General features: G+C 47.3%; 1 protein-coding gene across 3 annotated transcripts in view; it reads right to left on the reverse strand.

The window, feature by feature from the left end:
• Positions 1-17,644, reverse strand: part of MGST3 (microsomal glutathione S-transferase 3) — a 129,438-nt gene that overhangs the window by 99,462 nt on the left and 12,332 nt on the right. For all 3 annotated transcript variants that reach the window (XM_044301997.1, XM_044301998.1, XM_044301996.1), the window contains exon 2: positions 15,652-15,775. In XM_044301997.1, coding sequence (XP_044157932.1) covers positions 15,652-15,768 — 117 coding nt within the window. In that variant the 5' untranslated portion in view covers positions 15,769-15,775. The remainder of the gene's footprint in view (positions 1-15,651; positions 15,776-17,644) is intronic.

The following is a 17,644-nucleotide window of genomic DNA, read 5'->3' on the forward strand; positions in this document are numbered from 1 at the left end:
ACTCCGATTGAACAAATCAAAACGAACGGCTAGAATATCATCTAGGCCCTAAGAAAAAAAACGGCAGATGTTCTGGATTTATAAATTGAATTGTCTAATCCCATACGGCTTCAATGAGGCATATGAAATTAATCTCTGAATCCATCCACATCCATTTCTCCACCTCAACTCAATGGGCACATATGCCCCCCTCCCCATTCCAGGCTTCACCACCACAATACCCCAGGACCACCTACATACGACACGCAAAAATCCCAGCCAGTACCTCAGTTATAGTAATCTAATCCGTGCACCACCCTCCAGCTGAGCGTTGCAACATATTCACTACCTCCAAAGTCACCTTATCAATCTCTCTCTATCACACACACTCATGTACTTGAGTATTTATGTCAGGGCTTGACAAATTTCCTTGGAATCTAGGAGCCAGCTAAAAAAGTTAGGAGCCGTTTTTTTTTTACCTTATAAAGCCTTATTTTCAGCGACAAAAATAACACCTCTTAAATTAACATATAAAGAAGTCTAGAACCAAACAACATGGGCATTGTTTATCATCAGTGTACTGCGACGTCACTGTGTGTATAATCCCTGCGCTGTGACATCACTGTGTGTATAATCCCTGCGCTGTGACGTCACTGTGTGTATAATCCCTGCACTGTGACGTCACTGTGTGTATAATCCCTGCGCTGTGACGTCACTGTGTGTATAATCCCTGCGCTGTGACGTCACTGTGTGTATAATCCCTGCGCTGTGACGTCACTGTGTGTATAATCCCTGCGCTGTGAAGTCACTGTGTGTATAATCCCTGCGCTGTGAAGTCACTGTGTGTATAATCCCTGCACTGTGAAGTCACTGTGTGTATAATCCCTGCGCTGTGACGTCACTGTGTGTATAATCCCTGTGCTGCAGCTGACAGAACTGAGATCCCTTCCCCAGGATGTTTGGTCCGGGCTCATTCATCTCATAGAACTGCAGCTATGAAATCCACAGCGTATTGCAGCCAATACCAGCAAAATGGATAAGATTTTACCAACAATCCTCACACTTCATAAAATCCACACGGAAATGAACGTACTGTGCACATTTCAAATCCGCACCGTGGTAATATAGGATTTCACCGTGTGTAACTGATCGTGGCTGAATTCCACACGCTACATGTAGAGTTTGATAAAAATCCACAACAGGTAATACTCTGTGGAAAGTATTTCCATTGGAATTACCCTAGGAATACTGAGGAGGCCTTCCAGCTCTCTCATGGATTGTCACCCAGCTTTCCTGGTCTCGTAGTCCTGAGGAGAACATATCTCACTACGGGAACATATAGAGAGGTTATCAGAGGATTTAGCCATTCAGGAGTCTTATGGCAGCTCCTAGGAGACCTGTGTGGTATACAGCCTGTCACCCAGCTTTCCTGGAGACCTGTGTGGTATACAGCCTGTCACCCAGCTTTCCTGAGGAGAATATATCTCAGTACGGGAACATATAGAGAAGTCATCAGATGATTTGGCCATTCAGTAGTCTTAGTTCTCATAGGAGCTCCAACCCGGCTTTCCAAGACTCCTGAATGGGTAAATCATATGAGATAACGTATCTAAATGTTCCTATACTGAGATATATTCTCCTCAGGAGACCAGGAAAGCTGGGTGACAGACAGCCTGTATACCACACAGCTCTCCTAGGAGCTGGCCCCCCCGGCTTTCTGTGTGATATACAGGCTATCACCCAGCTTTCCTAGAAAGGGATAGAACTAAGAAATGGCCGCATGGTAACTGCAGGGATGGTGCAGGAATGGCCACCAGTTGTGGCTAGCAGGAGCTCCGGCCTAATGACGGCAGCAGGTATGCAGCTCCCCGCTGGGTTCATGGCCGTAGCAGGCAGACATTACAAACTTTGAGCCTGGAGGATAAGAGCAGAGCGCATCATTTACCGCCGCAGAGCCGGCAGTGCAGGGACCTGGCAGCACTTGGTGCCTTGGGATGTTGCGCTGCTGCTGTATACAGCAGGAGGAATGATGGGCTGATTGTCTTACCTCCACTTGTCAGCGAGTGCAGCGCCGCTACCTGGGCTCCCGCTCTCCTGTACTAACTAATCTTCCCCCGCCGAGGCTCTCTCACTGGGACACGGGCTCCGATATCTGCTGGACAGTTATCACATAAGTACCGGCCGGAGTTCGCCATTTTCAACTGCCCTGGAGATGACGCACGGCGACTTAAGCACGCTGCGACCGCTAGACGGCGAGAGAGAGTGGCCAAACCACGATGGAGCCGAAAGCTGAGGGGTACGGGCAGGGTGGCAGTCCGAACCTGGGCGCACGTGATAAAAAAAAAAAAAAAAGGTTTCATTTTGCTCCTCGCGGTCCTAACTCTCCAGTGGCTGCGCTGGGCCTATTTCAAGCAGGGGCGAATACCCAGGCGCCAGGACAAAATTCCTAGTCGCCATGGCGACCTGGCGCCTGGGATTTGTCGAGCCCTGATTTATGTATTTTTGTATTTATGCAAATAGGTATTCATGCAATTATGTATTTTTATACTGATAGCGATACACACACACACACATATATATACACAGTATATATCTCTATCTTTTATATTCATCATCTTTTACCGTACTGCCCCTTTTAATCAACCTAATGTAAAGGCCCCTTTAGGGATTCTTCTGTAACCGCCCTCCCGGCTACCTTTTTACATTTATTGTCCCCACTGCTTCGTTTTATCTTTGTGTGGGCATAATATCAGGCACTTACAGTGCTTCCTATTGTTTTTAGGGTTCCTATTGTTCCCAATGTGGCCATTATATAGACTATATGGAACAGAACCCCAGAAAGCACTCCGTAATCTATTTGCAAAGGATGGCTCTAAGGGACTTTTATGATGATGGCAAATGCCATAGGGCTAATGGCACTGGCTCTGGGCCCCTGAGGGACATGTATGATGATAGCAAATGCAATTGGGGTGATGGCACTGGCTCTGAGGGACATGTATGATGATGATGGCAATGGCATGGGGCTGATGGCACTGGCTGAGGGACATGCATGATTATGGCAATGGCATGGGGCTGATTATTTGCTATACCACAATAAAAATATTGTTTTTAGAAAGCAAATAGAAATACGTTAGTAATAGTATAAGAAGGTTTTGTCTTAGACTAGTTCAACATTATGCAGGGGTTGTTGACTGTGCTAATATCTTCCAATTTTGTCCTTAAAGAGAAGTGTGAAAGACGCCCGTGTTGAACATGGAATTGGCAAATGCAAGAAAATAGTGAGTGCCTTGTCTTACACTTGGAAAAGGAAAGAGAGAAATGGCAAGTTTAGCTCATCCTGGGCATTAGCCTCCCCACTGAAACACCAACAGGATGGGGGTCTCGACAGCAGATGATTGCATAGCACAGGTCCTGAAAGCAGACCGAAAAAACAGGCACCTGGTACCAACTTGGCAGGACATTGATGTGTTAGAATGTATGAACAAGACCCTCAATCCCGTTGGGAGTTCACAGATGCCCTGTCTGGAGAAGAGTATGCGAGTGTGTCACATGTCAAACCTGTGCTCCACCTTCTAAACACCACAGTTCTCTAGCTGATGATGACATTGACACAGACCTGATGAAAGACATGAAGAGAGCCATCTTCAAGTATTTCAATGAGAAGTACTCAGACCCTGCAAATGATGACCTCCTGGATATGGCCTCCTTGGTCGAACCACGCTTCAGATCATCAAATATTGTAGATGACCGAAGAGAGTTCATCTTCGCAAAAGCAGCAGCAGAAATTCAGGCACTGCTAGAGACGCAAGCTGTGTCTGCCACAGAGTCACCACCATCACACACAAGCACAGGAGCTGATGGAGAAGCACAGAGAGAATCCAAGAGGAGTAAACGAAGTCTGGGCAGCTTTTTCAAAAAGGCATCTGCTCAGCCTGGCCCAGCTGCCCTCACTGACCTAAGCAATTGAAATTGAGCTTAAAGGAAACCTGTCACCAGGTTTTGGGGTATAGAGCTGAGGACATGGGTTGCTAGATGGCCACTAGCACATCCGCAATATCCATTTCCCATAGCTCTGTGTGCTTTTATTGTTTATAAAAACCAATTTGATACATATGCAAATTAACCTGAGATGAGTCAGAGCTTGAAAATCTGACTCTTCTCTGGTCACACAAGAAAGATATGACTTATGTAAATTAGCATTTGTATCAAATCGTATTTTTTTTTACACAATAAAAGCACAAAGAGCTATGGGGCTGGATATTGCAGATGCGTTAGCTGCCATCTAGCAACCCATGTCCTCAGCTCTATACCCAAAATCCCGGTGACAGGTTCCCTTTAAGAGTTACCTGAAGGCACTGGATGTAGAAGGAGAAGCTGACCCACTGGTGTGGTGGAGGCTGCACCAGGCTAAATTTTCCCAGAGTGGCAAGCCTAGCCAAGAAATACCTTTGCATTCCTGCCACAAGTGCCCCCTCAGAAAGGGCATTCAGCACCAGTGGCAATATAGTAACATGCCACCGATCTGCACTGAAGCCCGAGACTGTGGACAAACTTGTGTTCCTGGTGAAAAACCCTGTCTGATGTGCAATAAGTTAAATCACTGCACACAAGGATCATGAACGCTGATGTCCAGTCATGTTTGTATTTGCACTCCATATTGATTTGCAAGTTTGCAGTTTGTTGTATATGTAACCTGTTTAGGACATAGGGCGTACCGGTACGCACTGTTGTCCCGATCCTTAAGGACACAGGACGTACCGGTGCAGACGTATGGTGATTGGAACCCGATGCCTGCTCAAATCATTGAGCAGGCATCTGGGGACAATGCGCCGGGGGGGGGTCCTGTGACCTCCTTCCCCCCCGTGTAGGCGATCGCAGCAAACCGCAGGTCAATTCAGACCTGCGGTTTGCTGCGTTTCCGGGTTATTCGGGTCTCTGGGGACCCGATAACCCAGAACAGGATGGCGATTGGTGGTGTATTATCACTGACACGCTGCACGTGTCTCAGAGCCAGCACCCCCCCATCTGTGAAGAGATCAGGATCCAGCCAGCACACGATCTGTGCCCCAGCACCCCCAGGTATTTAGGGAAAGGCTAGGGGCAAGTTAGATTAGGCAGGGATATTTAGGGAACCTTAGTTGAAGAAAAAAAAAAAAAAGTTGCTAATTGCATCACCCTAAGGGTACTTTCACACTTGCGGCAGGACGGATCCGTCATTCCGCTGTTTCGCCGTGCCACTTAGTGCATCGCACCCCCCACCGCTGATCAACTTCAAACGGTTGATCAGCGAATTAAAATTTTATGTTTCAAATTTTTTTGCCTTTTTTTTGTTTTTGTCTGTTAGCTTATAGGGCAAAATCATGAACACCCGTGCCCCCACACACACTGAATAAAGATTTACACACACACACACACACACACACACACACTCCCCATGGCCTGCCAGATGTTCTCGGCCGAGGAGGCATACGCTCAGCTTGCCTCCGACTCGGAGTCCCAGTGAGGACGAGGATGGCCCCACTTTCCTTTTGTCATCCGCATCCTCCTCTAGCGATGATGAGCCCCCCAAGGCGGCGGAGCAAGGGGACCTCCATGCTAGGGACCCTGTGGCACAACCTAGTACGAGCAGCTCTGGGGCTAGTACTAGTTTTACGGCCCACCAGTTAAATCCACCGGAGACCCTGCCGGTGAACTTGTCTGGTATACCCCAGAGTGTTTTGAGCCCGTGATTCCTGATTTTGTAGGCCAACCAGGAATCCAGATTTCCACAGTGGGCTTCACTGAATAAGACTATTTTTGTCTTTCAGTGACCACTTTGTAAATCTAATGGTGGAGCAACCAAACCTGTACGCCCAACAGTTTGCTGCTCAACACCTGGGCTCCTTTTTGGCTAGGGCCGGGGGCTGGACCGGTCAGTGCAGCCAAGATTAGGACATTTTGGGGCCTCGTGCTGCACATGGGCCTAGTCAAGAAACCTAGTGTCAGGCATTACTGGAGTGGGGACGTCCTCTACCAGACCCCACTTTACAGTACTGCCATGACAGGTTCTCGGTTTGAGGCCATCAGGAAATGCCTGCATTATGCAGATAAGGCCTCATGCACACGACCGTTGTGTGCATCCGTGGCCGTTGTGCTGTTTTCCGGGTTTTTTCGCGGACCCATTGACTTTCAATGGGTCAGTGGAAAAATCGGAAAATGCTCCGTTTTGCAGCAGAGACCGTGATCCGTGTATCCTGTCCGTCAAAAAAATAGGACCTGTCCTATTTTTTGGACGGACAGCGGTTCACGGACCCATTCAAGTCAATGGGTCCGTGAAAGAACACGGATGCACACAAGATTGGCATCCGTGTCCGTGATCCGTGGCCGTAGGTTACTTTGATACAGACGGATCCGAAGATCCGTCTGCATAAAAGCTTTTTCAGAGCTGAGTTTTCACTTCGTGAAAACTCAGATCCGACAGTATATTCTAACACAGAGGCGTTCCCATGGTGATGGGGACGCTTCAGGTTAGAATATACTCCCCTGTATAGTTAACTCGTTGGTAGCCAGCCCCCCCCCCCCCTCCCCTGTAGTTAACTCGTTGGTAGCCAGCCCCCCCTCCCCTGTAGTTAACTCATTGGTGGCCAGTGCCCCCCCCCCCTCCCCTGTAGTTAACTCGTTGGTGGCCAGTGGGCCCTCTCCCCTCTCTCCCCTCCCTCCCCCTCCTAATTAAAATCTCCCCCCCTATCATTGGTGGCAGTGGAGAGTACCGATCGGAGTCCCAGTTTAATCGCTGGGGCTCCGATCGGTAACCATGGCAACCGGGACGCTACTGCAGTGGAGCTCCCGGCCGGACACAGACATCGCAGCAGCCAGCAGGTAAGTATGATGCTTCTACAAATTGCTAAGTAACCATGGCAACCGGGACTGCAGTAGCGTCCCGGTTGCCATGGTTACCGGTCGGAGCCCCAGCGATTAAACTGGGACTCCGATCGGTACTCTCCACTGCCACCAATGATAGGGGGGGGGGGATTTTAATTAGGAGGGGGAGGGAGGGGAGAGGGCCCACTGGCCACCAATGAGTTAACTACAGGGGAGGGAGGGGGGCTGGCTACAAACGAGTTAACTACAGGGGAGGGAGGGGGGGGGGGACCACTGGCTACCAACGAGTTAACTACAGGGGAGGGAGGGGGGCCCACTGGCCACCAATGAGTTAACTACAGGGGGGAGGGGGGGGGGGCGGCCGCACTGGCCACCAATGAGTTAAAAATAAAGGTGGGGGGGGGGTCTGCCCCCTGCTGCCAGGCAGCAGGGGGCAGTCATGTACACAGTTTTTTAGTATATTCTAACCTGAAGCGTCCCCATCACCATGGGAACGCCTCTGTGTTAGAATATACTGTCAGATCTGAGTTTCACGATGTAACTCATATCCGACAGTATATTCTAACATAGAGGCGTTCCCATGGTGATGGGGACGCTTCAAGTTAAAATATACCATCGGATTGGAGAAAACTCCGATCCGATGGTATAAATGGACTCCTGACTTTACATTAAAAGTCAATGGGGACGGATCCGTTTGCAATTGCACCATATTGTGTCAACGTCAAACGGATCCGTCCCCATTGACTTGCATTGTAATTCAGGACGGATCCGTTTGGCTCCGCACGGCCAGGCGGACACCAAAATTACTTTTTTCACGTCCGTGGATCCTCCAAAAATCAAGGAAGACCCACGGACGAAAAAACGGTCACGGATCACGGACCTACGGACCCCGTTTTTGCGGACCGTGAAAAAATACTGTCGTGTGCATGAGGCCTAATGCAGCATGTCCGTCCCCCGTCGCCACAAGGTGATCCTGCCTATGACCGCCTGTACAAAATCAGGCCGGTCATCGATCACTTTGGGGCCAAATTTGTACAGGCCTATGTACCTGGAAGGGAGGTCGCAGTTGATGAGTCTCTCTGCTTTCAAGAGGAGACTCATTTTCCGCCAGTACGTTCCCTCTAAGCGGGCGAGGTATGACGTGAAGCTGTACAAACTTTGTTAGTGTACCTCAGGGTACACTTACGAGTTTTGTGTGTACGAGGGGCAAGATTCCCGTATTTAACCCCCAGAATGTCCCCCCACTCTGGGTGTTAACGGGAATTTTGTGTGGGACCTTCTGCACCCACTGCTAGATAAGGGTTACCACCTGTATGTGGATAACTTTTATACTAGTATCCCCTTGTTCCAGTCCCTCGCCACCAGATCCACATCCGCTTGTGGGACGGTGCAGAAAAAAGTCAACGCGGCCTCCCTACCTACCCCCTCCAGGTAACTATCCCCAGGGGTGAGACCTGTGCCCTTACCAGTGGAAAACTGTTGCTGGTCAGATATAAGGACAGGAGGGATTTCCTTGTACTGTCCACAATTCATGGTAACGGCATCACCCCCGTCTCTGTGCGAGGTACCGCAGCAACGGTCCTCAAGCCAGATTGCATTGTCGACTACAATCGGTATATGGGAGGAGTTGATCTCTCTGATCAAGTCCTCAAGCCATATAACACTATGCGCAAAACCCGGGCATGGTACAAAAAAGTTGTGGGCTACTTGGTACAGGTTGCCTTGTACAACTCTTTTCTGCTGTCCCGGAGTGCTGGCAACACAGGGACATTCCTCCAGTTCTATGAGGCAGTCCTCAAGGCTTATAGATACTCAGGTTTCAGAGAATCCCTTAGTTCTTCAATACTGTGTATTTTGTCCTTGGTTTCTTGTATGGCCACAGACAAATGATCGATTGAGAGTACAATCAAATCCATCAGTCTCAGATTGACCCTTAAGTCACGTGGGATCTTCTATGTGCATCACAGTGGCTCAGTGGTTAGCATTGGTGCCTAGCAGCGCTGGGGTCCTAGGTTTGAATCTGACAAAGGACAACATCTGCATGGAGTTTGTATGTTCTCCCTGTGTTTGTGTGGGTTTCCTCCAGGTATTCCAGTTTCCTCCCACACTCCAAAGACATACTGATAGGGACCTTAGATTGTGAGCCCCATTGGGACAGCTGGATGCTAATGTCTGTAAAGTGCTGTGTAATATAGTAGCGCTATAAGTGCATAAAATAAATCAATGTACGTGGTATTCCACAAGTGTGGCAGCGTGTAGCCTAAGGGAAAACAGACGCTTGCATTCCTTCTCCCAGTCTCTGCTGCAGTATTTGCTTGGCGGGATCTTCAAAAATTCAGCAGCGGCTGTCACTTTGGACACAATCTCCTGTGCCTGGTCATTGCCATAGGCGGATGTAAACATTATAGGTAGATCTTGAAGTCTGTTTACACGCACCCAGAAAAACAGATAAGTATAGAAGGTACAATTATGATTCCAGATTATCGACCATGGCCCCCCAACCACGTAGAGGTAGAAACCACATACAGCTACTAAAAAAAAACATTAGGCAGCCTCTGGAGCCTATGGGCCCGAGAATATGAACTAAACCGCTTCTTGCAATAAACTTTTATTTGATCTCCCTTAATTTCAAATTTCACAATGTTGAAGACAACACTATGGACTTTAATGACTTTGGTACAATTTGCTGGATAGTTTTCCTATGGTTTACTACATTGCCATGTCTGCTGCTTTCACTCTGACACCTTATATGTTTATTGGTTGTGATGGTTACATGATGACATCACAGGGCAGAGTGTATGTGTTTAAGTTATGCTCACTAATAGAGTATTGTAGTTTGAAAAAGGCTCAGGCTTCAGCCGAAACTAGTCACTGATGATGCCATTATGCTTTGAATAAAAGGCTCTTCATATAGTCAAGAAAACAACATTGCTTACCGGAGAGAAAAAAGAGAAAGAGAGAAAGAGAAAGATCCAATACAGATAGAGATATATAGATATAGCAACCAATTACCAGTAAGCAATGTTGTTTTCCCCTCACCCATGACAGCACCCCATGCGAGATAGACTATTAATGAGGAAATTAGGATGGGACCACCGCCTGGAGCACCTTCCTACCAAAGGCGGTATCCGCGTGAAGTTGAAGCCTGTAATGCTTTAAGAAAGTATGTGGGGAACTCCACGTTGCTGCTCTACAAAATTTGAGCCGGAGAGCCATCCGCCTTCTCGGCCCAGGACATAGCCACCGCTCGGGTGGAGTGAGCTCCAAACCCTGAAGGGGGAGAGCGACCCTGTGCTAGGTAGGCATTGAAAATGGCCTTTTTGACCCATCTGGCAATGACTGCCGTGGACACTTTTCGCCCCTTATTTTTACCCCAAAACTGAATAAGAAGGTTTTCTTCTAACATCCAGGCCGAAGTAGACTCCAAATAAGCTAACAGACATTTTTTAAACGTCCAGACAATGACGATACTCCCTTTCTAAATCATTGGAAGGATTTGTGCAAAAGGATGGAAGGATCACATCCTGACTTCTGTGGAAGTCCGTAACCACTTTTGGCTGATGGCCTGATGATAACCTTGTCATCTAAGATCTGGGTATACCGTGGAAAAGCCGAGAAGGCTTGTATCTCTGAAATCCTTCTAGCCGATGTAATGGCCAGTAAAAAGGACATTTTAAAGGAGAGCATGTCTATGGGAATCTCTGACAGGGGTTCAAAAGGTTTCTGTGACAGGGCCGTCAAGACCGTGTTTAAGTCCCAAGGAGGGGACAAAGGTCTTATTGAAGGGTGGATCCTGGAGGCCGCTGAAAGAAACCTTTTTACCCAAGGATGAATGGCCAATTGAACATCGAAAAAGTAACTCAAAGCCGCCACCTGAACTCTCAGGGTGGAAGCCTTAAGCCCCTTGTACAGACCAGCTTGTAGAAAGTCTAGGACTCTTGGAACATTTGGAGGAGAGAAAGGGTCAGGACTGGTCTCTAAGAAAGAGGAGAAGACTTCCCAGATCATATTGTATTTCATAGCCGTAGTAGAGTTCCTACTTCCCAAAATGGTGGTAACTACAGACTGGGAAAGGCCCAGCCTCCACACTGCCAGGTGCAAGATTTTTGAGGCAGAATCCGGGGACCAATCCTGTGCCAATCAGTCTAAGGCTGTTGGATTGTCCAAACGATTCAGGGAGAAGAATCTCTCTACTTTTTTTGTTCTTCCTGGAGGCAAATATGGCTACTGTGGGGAGGCCAATTTTTTTTAGCTAACTGGGAGAATACCTCTGGGTTTAGACACCAATCTCCCTGTCTTAGCTGGACGCGGCTCAGAAAAATCGGCCACTGTGTTCTCCTTCCCTTTTATGTGGGCTGCCGACAGGGACAGACGTTTCTGTTCTGCCAGCTGAAAAATCTGCTGACAAAGTTTTGCCAGAGAGGGTACCCTCGTTCCACCTTGATGGTTTACGTATGCGACTGTTGTTGAGTTGTCCAAGTATAGAATTATCTTTTGTGGGATATGCCCGTAACTATTGATTTTAATGCCATTTCCACCGCCTTTAGCGCCTTGGAGTTTGAGGTGGCTTTCCTGGTGCTCAAATCCCACCTCCCTTGCCAGCCTTTGTTCTCGGAGTGAGCCCCCCACCCCCTTGGGCTGGCATCCGTGGTTATTAGTATCCGATCCTGAAAAGACCAGGGTACCCCTGCTGAAAGATTCTCTGGCACCGTCCAAAGGAGAGACATCCTTGCTTCCGAGGATAAATGGAAAGTCCGATCTAGTGACTGTTTGCAACCATCCCATTGATGCAGGACTGTAGTTTCCTCGTATGGGCCTGCGCATATGGGACCGCCGGATTTGTTGAAGTCAAGTGGCCCAGTACTGCCATCGCCTTTCTGAAAGAGCAGAGGTAAGACCTGAAGAGATCCCAAACATGTTCCCTGATGGAGATTATTTTGGTAGATGGAAGGAACGTTTTTTTCTACCCGGGAATGTAATAGGATGCCTAAAAAACACACATGTCTGAGATGGTGACAGGCAAGACTTTTTCCAATTTATTTTCCAGCCCAGGTTTTTTAACAGGGAGCAGGAAACACTGATGTTTTGGTTTAACTTTTCTTTTGTTTGGGAAATAAACAGGAAATAGTCTAGATATGTTAGCAACCGAACCCCTGACAATCTTAGAAAGGAGGCCACCTCCGCAAATCACTTTCGTAAAGATTCTGGGGGCTTGCGAAACCCCAAAAGGGTAGGGCTTTGTACTGCAGGTGTAGACACTCTCACTGTACCCAGACCGCCGTTCTTAAAAAAAATTGGGCAGGACGCATGAATTGGCACATTGTAATATGCGTTTTCACAACAACAAAAAAAAGTCTGTTTGAACAAATGAATCCCGGGGAAGGGTCAGAAATTCCATCATTGCTTATCCTTAGGTCTTGGGTCCTGGGGCTTAAAAAGGAAACCTCCGGATTTCTTAGGAAATCTATCCTTTTCCCTCCTGTCGTACTGTCTACCCCTCTTTTTTATTCTGGTATTTATGAAAAAGGGGGGGGGGGCGTTGAGGAACCAGGAAGCCCTTTTTATCTGAGGCTTTTTCAAGTATGTCATTAAGAGAGGATCCAAAAAGTCTGTCACCTTCACAAGGTATGGAGCAGAGTCTGGCCTTCGAGCCCTGATCCGCTTTCCAGGATTTCAGCCAGATAGCTCTTCTAGCCGCATTTGACATAGTGGATTATCTGGCCGAAAACCTAATCATATCCGTGGAGGCACCTGCTAGAAAGTCAGCGGCTTTAAAAAAAAGGTAGGAATGGAAGCCAAAACTTCCTCTCTTGGCTTTCTTTCACTGAGATGCTGTTCTAACTGTTCTAACCGTTCTAACCAGATATGCAGTGATCTTGAAACCCAGGAGGCTGCGACTGCTGGTCCCAGGCAAGCAGAGGTCGATTCCCACCCCTTTTTAAAATAAATATCTGCTTTTTTGTCTAATGGGTCTGACAGGCTACCCAAATCATCGAACGACAAAGCTGATTTCTTGGCAATCTTTGCTACCGGGGTGTCTACTGTAGGGGCCTTGTCCCAAATAGCTGCTACTTTCTCATCAAAGGGATATTTCCTTTTAACTGGATTTGGGATAAAAAAAACTTCCTGTCAGGATTCTTCCATTCTTTTTTAATTAACGCTTGGAGGTTTTCATGAATGGTGAAGACCCTATGCTTCCTGGGACCTAATCCCTGAAAATCTAGATCAGCTGTTGACTTAGGCTGTTTAACATCCTCAAGTTGCATTGTCGCTCTGACAGCTTTAAGTAGGTTTTGGGTGTCCTCAGGTGAAAATAGGCAACTTCCTGCTTCCTCATCTTCTGACGATGTAGCGTCGTTAGAAAATAACTGACCCGCTTCCCTTTCTTCCACGTCCGAGAGGTCTATGTCAGAATCCCTAACATCCGGGGACTTGTCTGGTGACCTATGGCGGCCCTTATTAAATGATTTTAAGAAGGCCTTGAGCTCGGATCGTATTAAGGACCTCATGTTTTTGGAGAGGCTCTGAGACTCCTCCGCCAGCAGTTTATCGATACACGGTGTGCATAATGGCTTAGAATAAGAAGATGCTAGGGCCACTCTGCGTCCCGCACACTCCTTATGCTTTGTTTTTTAAGCCGCTTTTTTGGGGGTCTATGCAACGTAAAACAAGTCAAAACACCCCATTAATAAAAAGATCAACCTCACCAATGATCTTTGTCCCCACTCCTCAGGATCGGTACCGGACCTTGAGGGTTCCAGTGGTTTGGCGTGCCCATCCGCTGGCTCAGTCATCTTGAAGGAAAGGAACCTCTTCAGCACAGCACTGTGTGCTACATCAGCTGGCTGGATTCCCCTGCAGCCCCATTTATATTTTAAAAGACGCACCTAGGCTATTCCAGTGCTTTTTCCCCCCACTTCCAGGTTAAGCCTCGCCGGAGGCGCGCGCATGCGCAGACGCCTCCCCGACGCCAACAGGAAACCGGGCGAAACGCCATACAGCATGAGGGAAGACGCTTGAACACGGCCACAGCGGCTCCCTCGGGATCGGCGCCGGAATGCAGGGGAAGGCAGACTTTAGGCAGCAGCTCCGGAGAGCTTTCAGCCGCCTGGGGAAGGCCTCCCATCGGATCAGAACCTGGGCCTCCCCCCAGCTGCAGGTGAGAACCATCTTCAGAACTTCCCAGGAACTTTCTATCCGGAGGACAGGAAACCTGAACTGATGCTTGGTGGGGGTGTGAACCTTTTATTTTCTCAGGTTTGCTGACCCGGATGGGAGGTTCCTGGTCGCATGGGGTGCAGTCATGGGTGAGGGGAAAGCGAGTGCCTGTGGCCTTTGTAGGGACAATGTCTCTAGCCTAGAGTGTACATACACATAAGATTAGAAACTCATTAAATCACAGGCCTAAACCAAACAAGTTGTGAATTACTGGGACCAAAGGGAATATAAATCCCACCAAACCCAGAATACAGACAGAGGAGGTCTCTTACTGGGCTAAGAGCTTTTGAGGTATCTGCAGAACATCTCCAGTGTCAGTAGAGAAAGACTACGCCGTCCTGTAATTGCAGCATCCATTTTAAATGCTCTGCAGCTTAGCATTTTTCTGGCTTTGCCTGCACATCCGGGCACATCAGTGCACTTCATCTGGCCAGTCGATACATGTCCCCACATGATGTCAGCTCGCTACCGGATGTGCCTCATCCAGCGCGTCTTGGGAATCCTCCTACCCAGAGGATTCCCATCTGCTGGGGCGTAAGCGGTCCGATTCCCCCGTGCCCGCACGGCACACAGCCCGGGATGTCTTAAGCAGGACTTACTCCAAGAAACAGAGAAGGAGGGCCCACACTCCACCTGAAGCATCTGTCCACTATTCAGCACTCCCAAGAAGGAGAATGGTCCAGGCTGAGCAAAGATTAAACAAGAGCACTGGCAGAGGCTTCCACGCATCCTGAGGGATAGGAAACAACTGAAGCAGGTAGGAAGAAATGTCTTTATTGGGCCTTCCACCGTTTCCTGTCCTCGGGAAGTGGGATCATCCTCCTAGCAGTGCCAGTGTGGAGGCGTTAGGGAAATTAGGACCAGTGTGTATAATCATTTATTTATTTTACGCACTTCTATAGCGCTAACATTCTGCAGCGCTTTACAGACATTAGCATAATGCTGTCCCCAATGGGGCTCACAATCTGTCTCTCCAGCAGTATATGACACCACCTTAGTCATCATTCATTCCATGAAATCTGGAGGTATCCCCCCAATTAATGCTCATCATACAGTGTTAAATATTGTCCCGAGGGAAATCTCTCAGCTGGTTCCACATAACGCCCAGACAGAAAAACTCAGACCAAATGAATAGTGCCACCAGCAGCCCATATTACTTACATGATCATGACTGCATATCTTAGGGGGAGCACTCAGTAGCAGTTATTCACAAGCAGAGCTGAGAGAAACATTAATGTTGTTGCTGCCACCACCAATCTAGCAAGCAGCATGAGGGGCGTTTCTTCTCCTAGCAAACATGCCTCAAGTGTGGTTAGTGCGCTAGTAGGATGGAAATTGGATGGCTATGGAGCTGCAAGTTGTGACAAGAATTAAAGGGTTTTTTGTCCTTAGCAATTGTGACCATTAGATGGTGCTTTTAGTGTATGTTACAACAAGCAGCTATAATTATTGCAAATATTCGCCAAATAAGAGAGGAAGTCATTACTAATGTTCACAAAATCTCACAAATACAGATGACATTGAACTCTGTCTAAATACAAAGCATGTGTAACCTAAATGAACAATATTCCATGATCTAAAGCGTGCTCCTACCTCTACTTTATACTTCTTGCGGGCTTTGGACACACTTATTGCAAGGTGTGCAACCATTACAAAGCTGGCTGCACCAGTCAGGAGCACGTAGCCATGTTCTTTAGACAGGACGACCATTGCAAGTCTGTAAACAATGGAAACATAACATGTTAAAGCATATGTCCATAAAAAGCAAAATGTTCTAGGTCTCAGGCTGTACAATAAAACTAACTGCTACAGTATGTTAAAGGGATATACTCATCTTAATGATCACTGTTAAATCTGTTAATGATTTAACAGTGATCATTCTTCTAAATATATTTAATTAACAAGTTCCCACCCCTTAGAAGAAAATAAACCTATACTTGCCTAACTGTTGTCTTCCATCTCCCCTGGTTACAGCCGCCGCTCTCCTCAGGAATTGCGGTGGCCGCGCATGCAACTTCTTCTCTTCTCCCGGCCGAGCGCTGTACTGAACGCGCACGCCGAGGCCGCGCATGCGCTGTGGTGATTTCTTCCTGGCCAGTATCGTATACTTGCCAGGAAGAAGTCACCAGGGCGCATGCGCGGCCTCAGCGTACGCGTTCAGTACAGCACGCGGCCCATCCAGGTGAAGACATCAATCAAGAAGAGCCCGCCCCATGCCGAAACCAGGAAGTGGAAGGCGCGGCGGGAGCAGGTAAGTATGAAACAGCGTGATGATAATACACCTTTAACCACTTCAACCCCGCTAGCTAAAACCCCCTTAATGACCAGGCCACTTTTTACACTTCTGCACTACACTACTTTCACCGTTTATCGCTCAGTCATGCAACTTACCACCCAAATAAATTTTACCTCCTTTTCTTCTCACTAATAGAGCTTTCATTTGGTGGTATTTCATTGCTGCTGACATTTTTACTTTTTTTGTTATTAATCAAAATGTAACATTTTTTTTGCAAAAAAATGACATTTTTCACTTTCAGCTGTAAAATTTTGCAAAAAAAACGACATCCATATATACATTTTTCGCTAAATTTATTGTTCTACGTGTCTTTGATAAAAAAAAAATGGTTTGGGTAAAAGTTATAGCGTTTACACACTATGGTACAAAAATGTGAATTTCCGTTTTTTTGAAGCAGCTCTGGCTTTCTGAGCACCTGTCATGTTTCCTGAGGTTCTACAATGCCCAAACAGTAGAGAAACCCCACAAATGACCCCATTTCGGAAAGAAGACACCCTAAGGTATTCGCTGATGGGCATAGTGAGTTCATAGAAGTTTTTATTTTTTGTCACAAGTTAGCGGAAAATGATGATGTTTTCTTTTTTTTTCTTACAAAGTCTCATATTCCACTAACTTGCGACAAAAAATTAAAAATTCTAGGAACTCGCCATGCCCCTCACGGAATACCTTGGGGTGTCTTCTTTCCAAAATGGGGTCACTTGTGGCGTAGTTATACTGCCCTGGCAATTTAGGGGCCCATATGTGTGAGAAGTAGTTTGCAATCAAAATCTGTAAAAAATGTCCTGTGAAATCCGAAAGGTGCTCTTTGGAATGTGGGTCCCTTTGCCCACCTAGGCTGCAAAAAAGTGTCACACATGTGGTATCCCCGTACTCAGGTGAAGTTGAGTATTGTGTTTTGGGGTGTCATTTTACATATAACCATGCTGGCTGAGAGAAATATCTTGGCAAAAGACAACTTTTCCCATTTTTTTTATACAAAGTTGGCATTTGACCAAGATATTTTTCTCACCCAGCATGGGTATATGTAAAATGAGACCCCAAAACACATTCCCCAACTTCTCCTGAGTACGGCGATACCAGATGTGTGACACTTTTTTGCAGCCAAGGTGGGTAAAGGGGCACATATTCAAAAGTGCACCTTTCGGATTTCGCAGGCCATTTTTTACACATTTTGATTGCAAAGTTCTTCTCACACATTTGGGCCCTCTAAATTGCCAGGGCAGTATAACTACCCCACAAGTGACCCCATTTTGGAAAGAAGACACCCCAAGGTATTCCGTGAGGGGCATG

The sequence above is a fragment of the Bufo gargarizans genome, chromosome 7 (assembly GCF_014858855.1).
Source record: "Bufo gargarizans isolate SCDJY-AF-19 chromosome 7, ASM1485885v1, whole genome shotgun sequence".
NCBI classification, from domain to species: domain Eukaryota; kingdom Metazoa; phylum Chordata; class Amphibia; order Anura; family Bufonidae; genus Bufo; species Bufo gargarizans.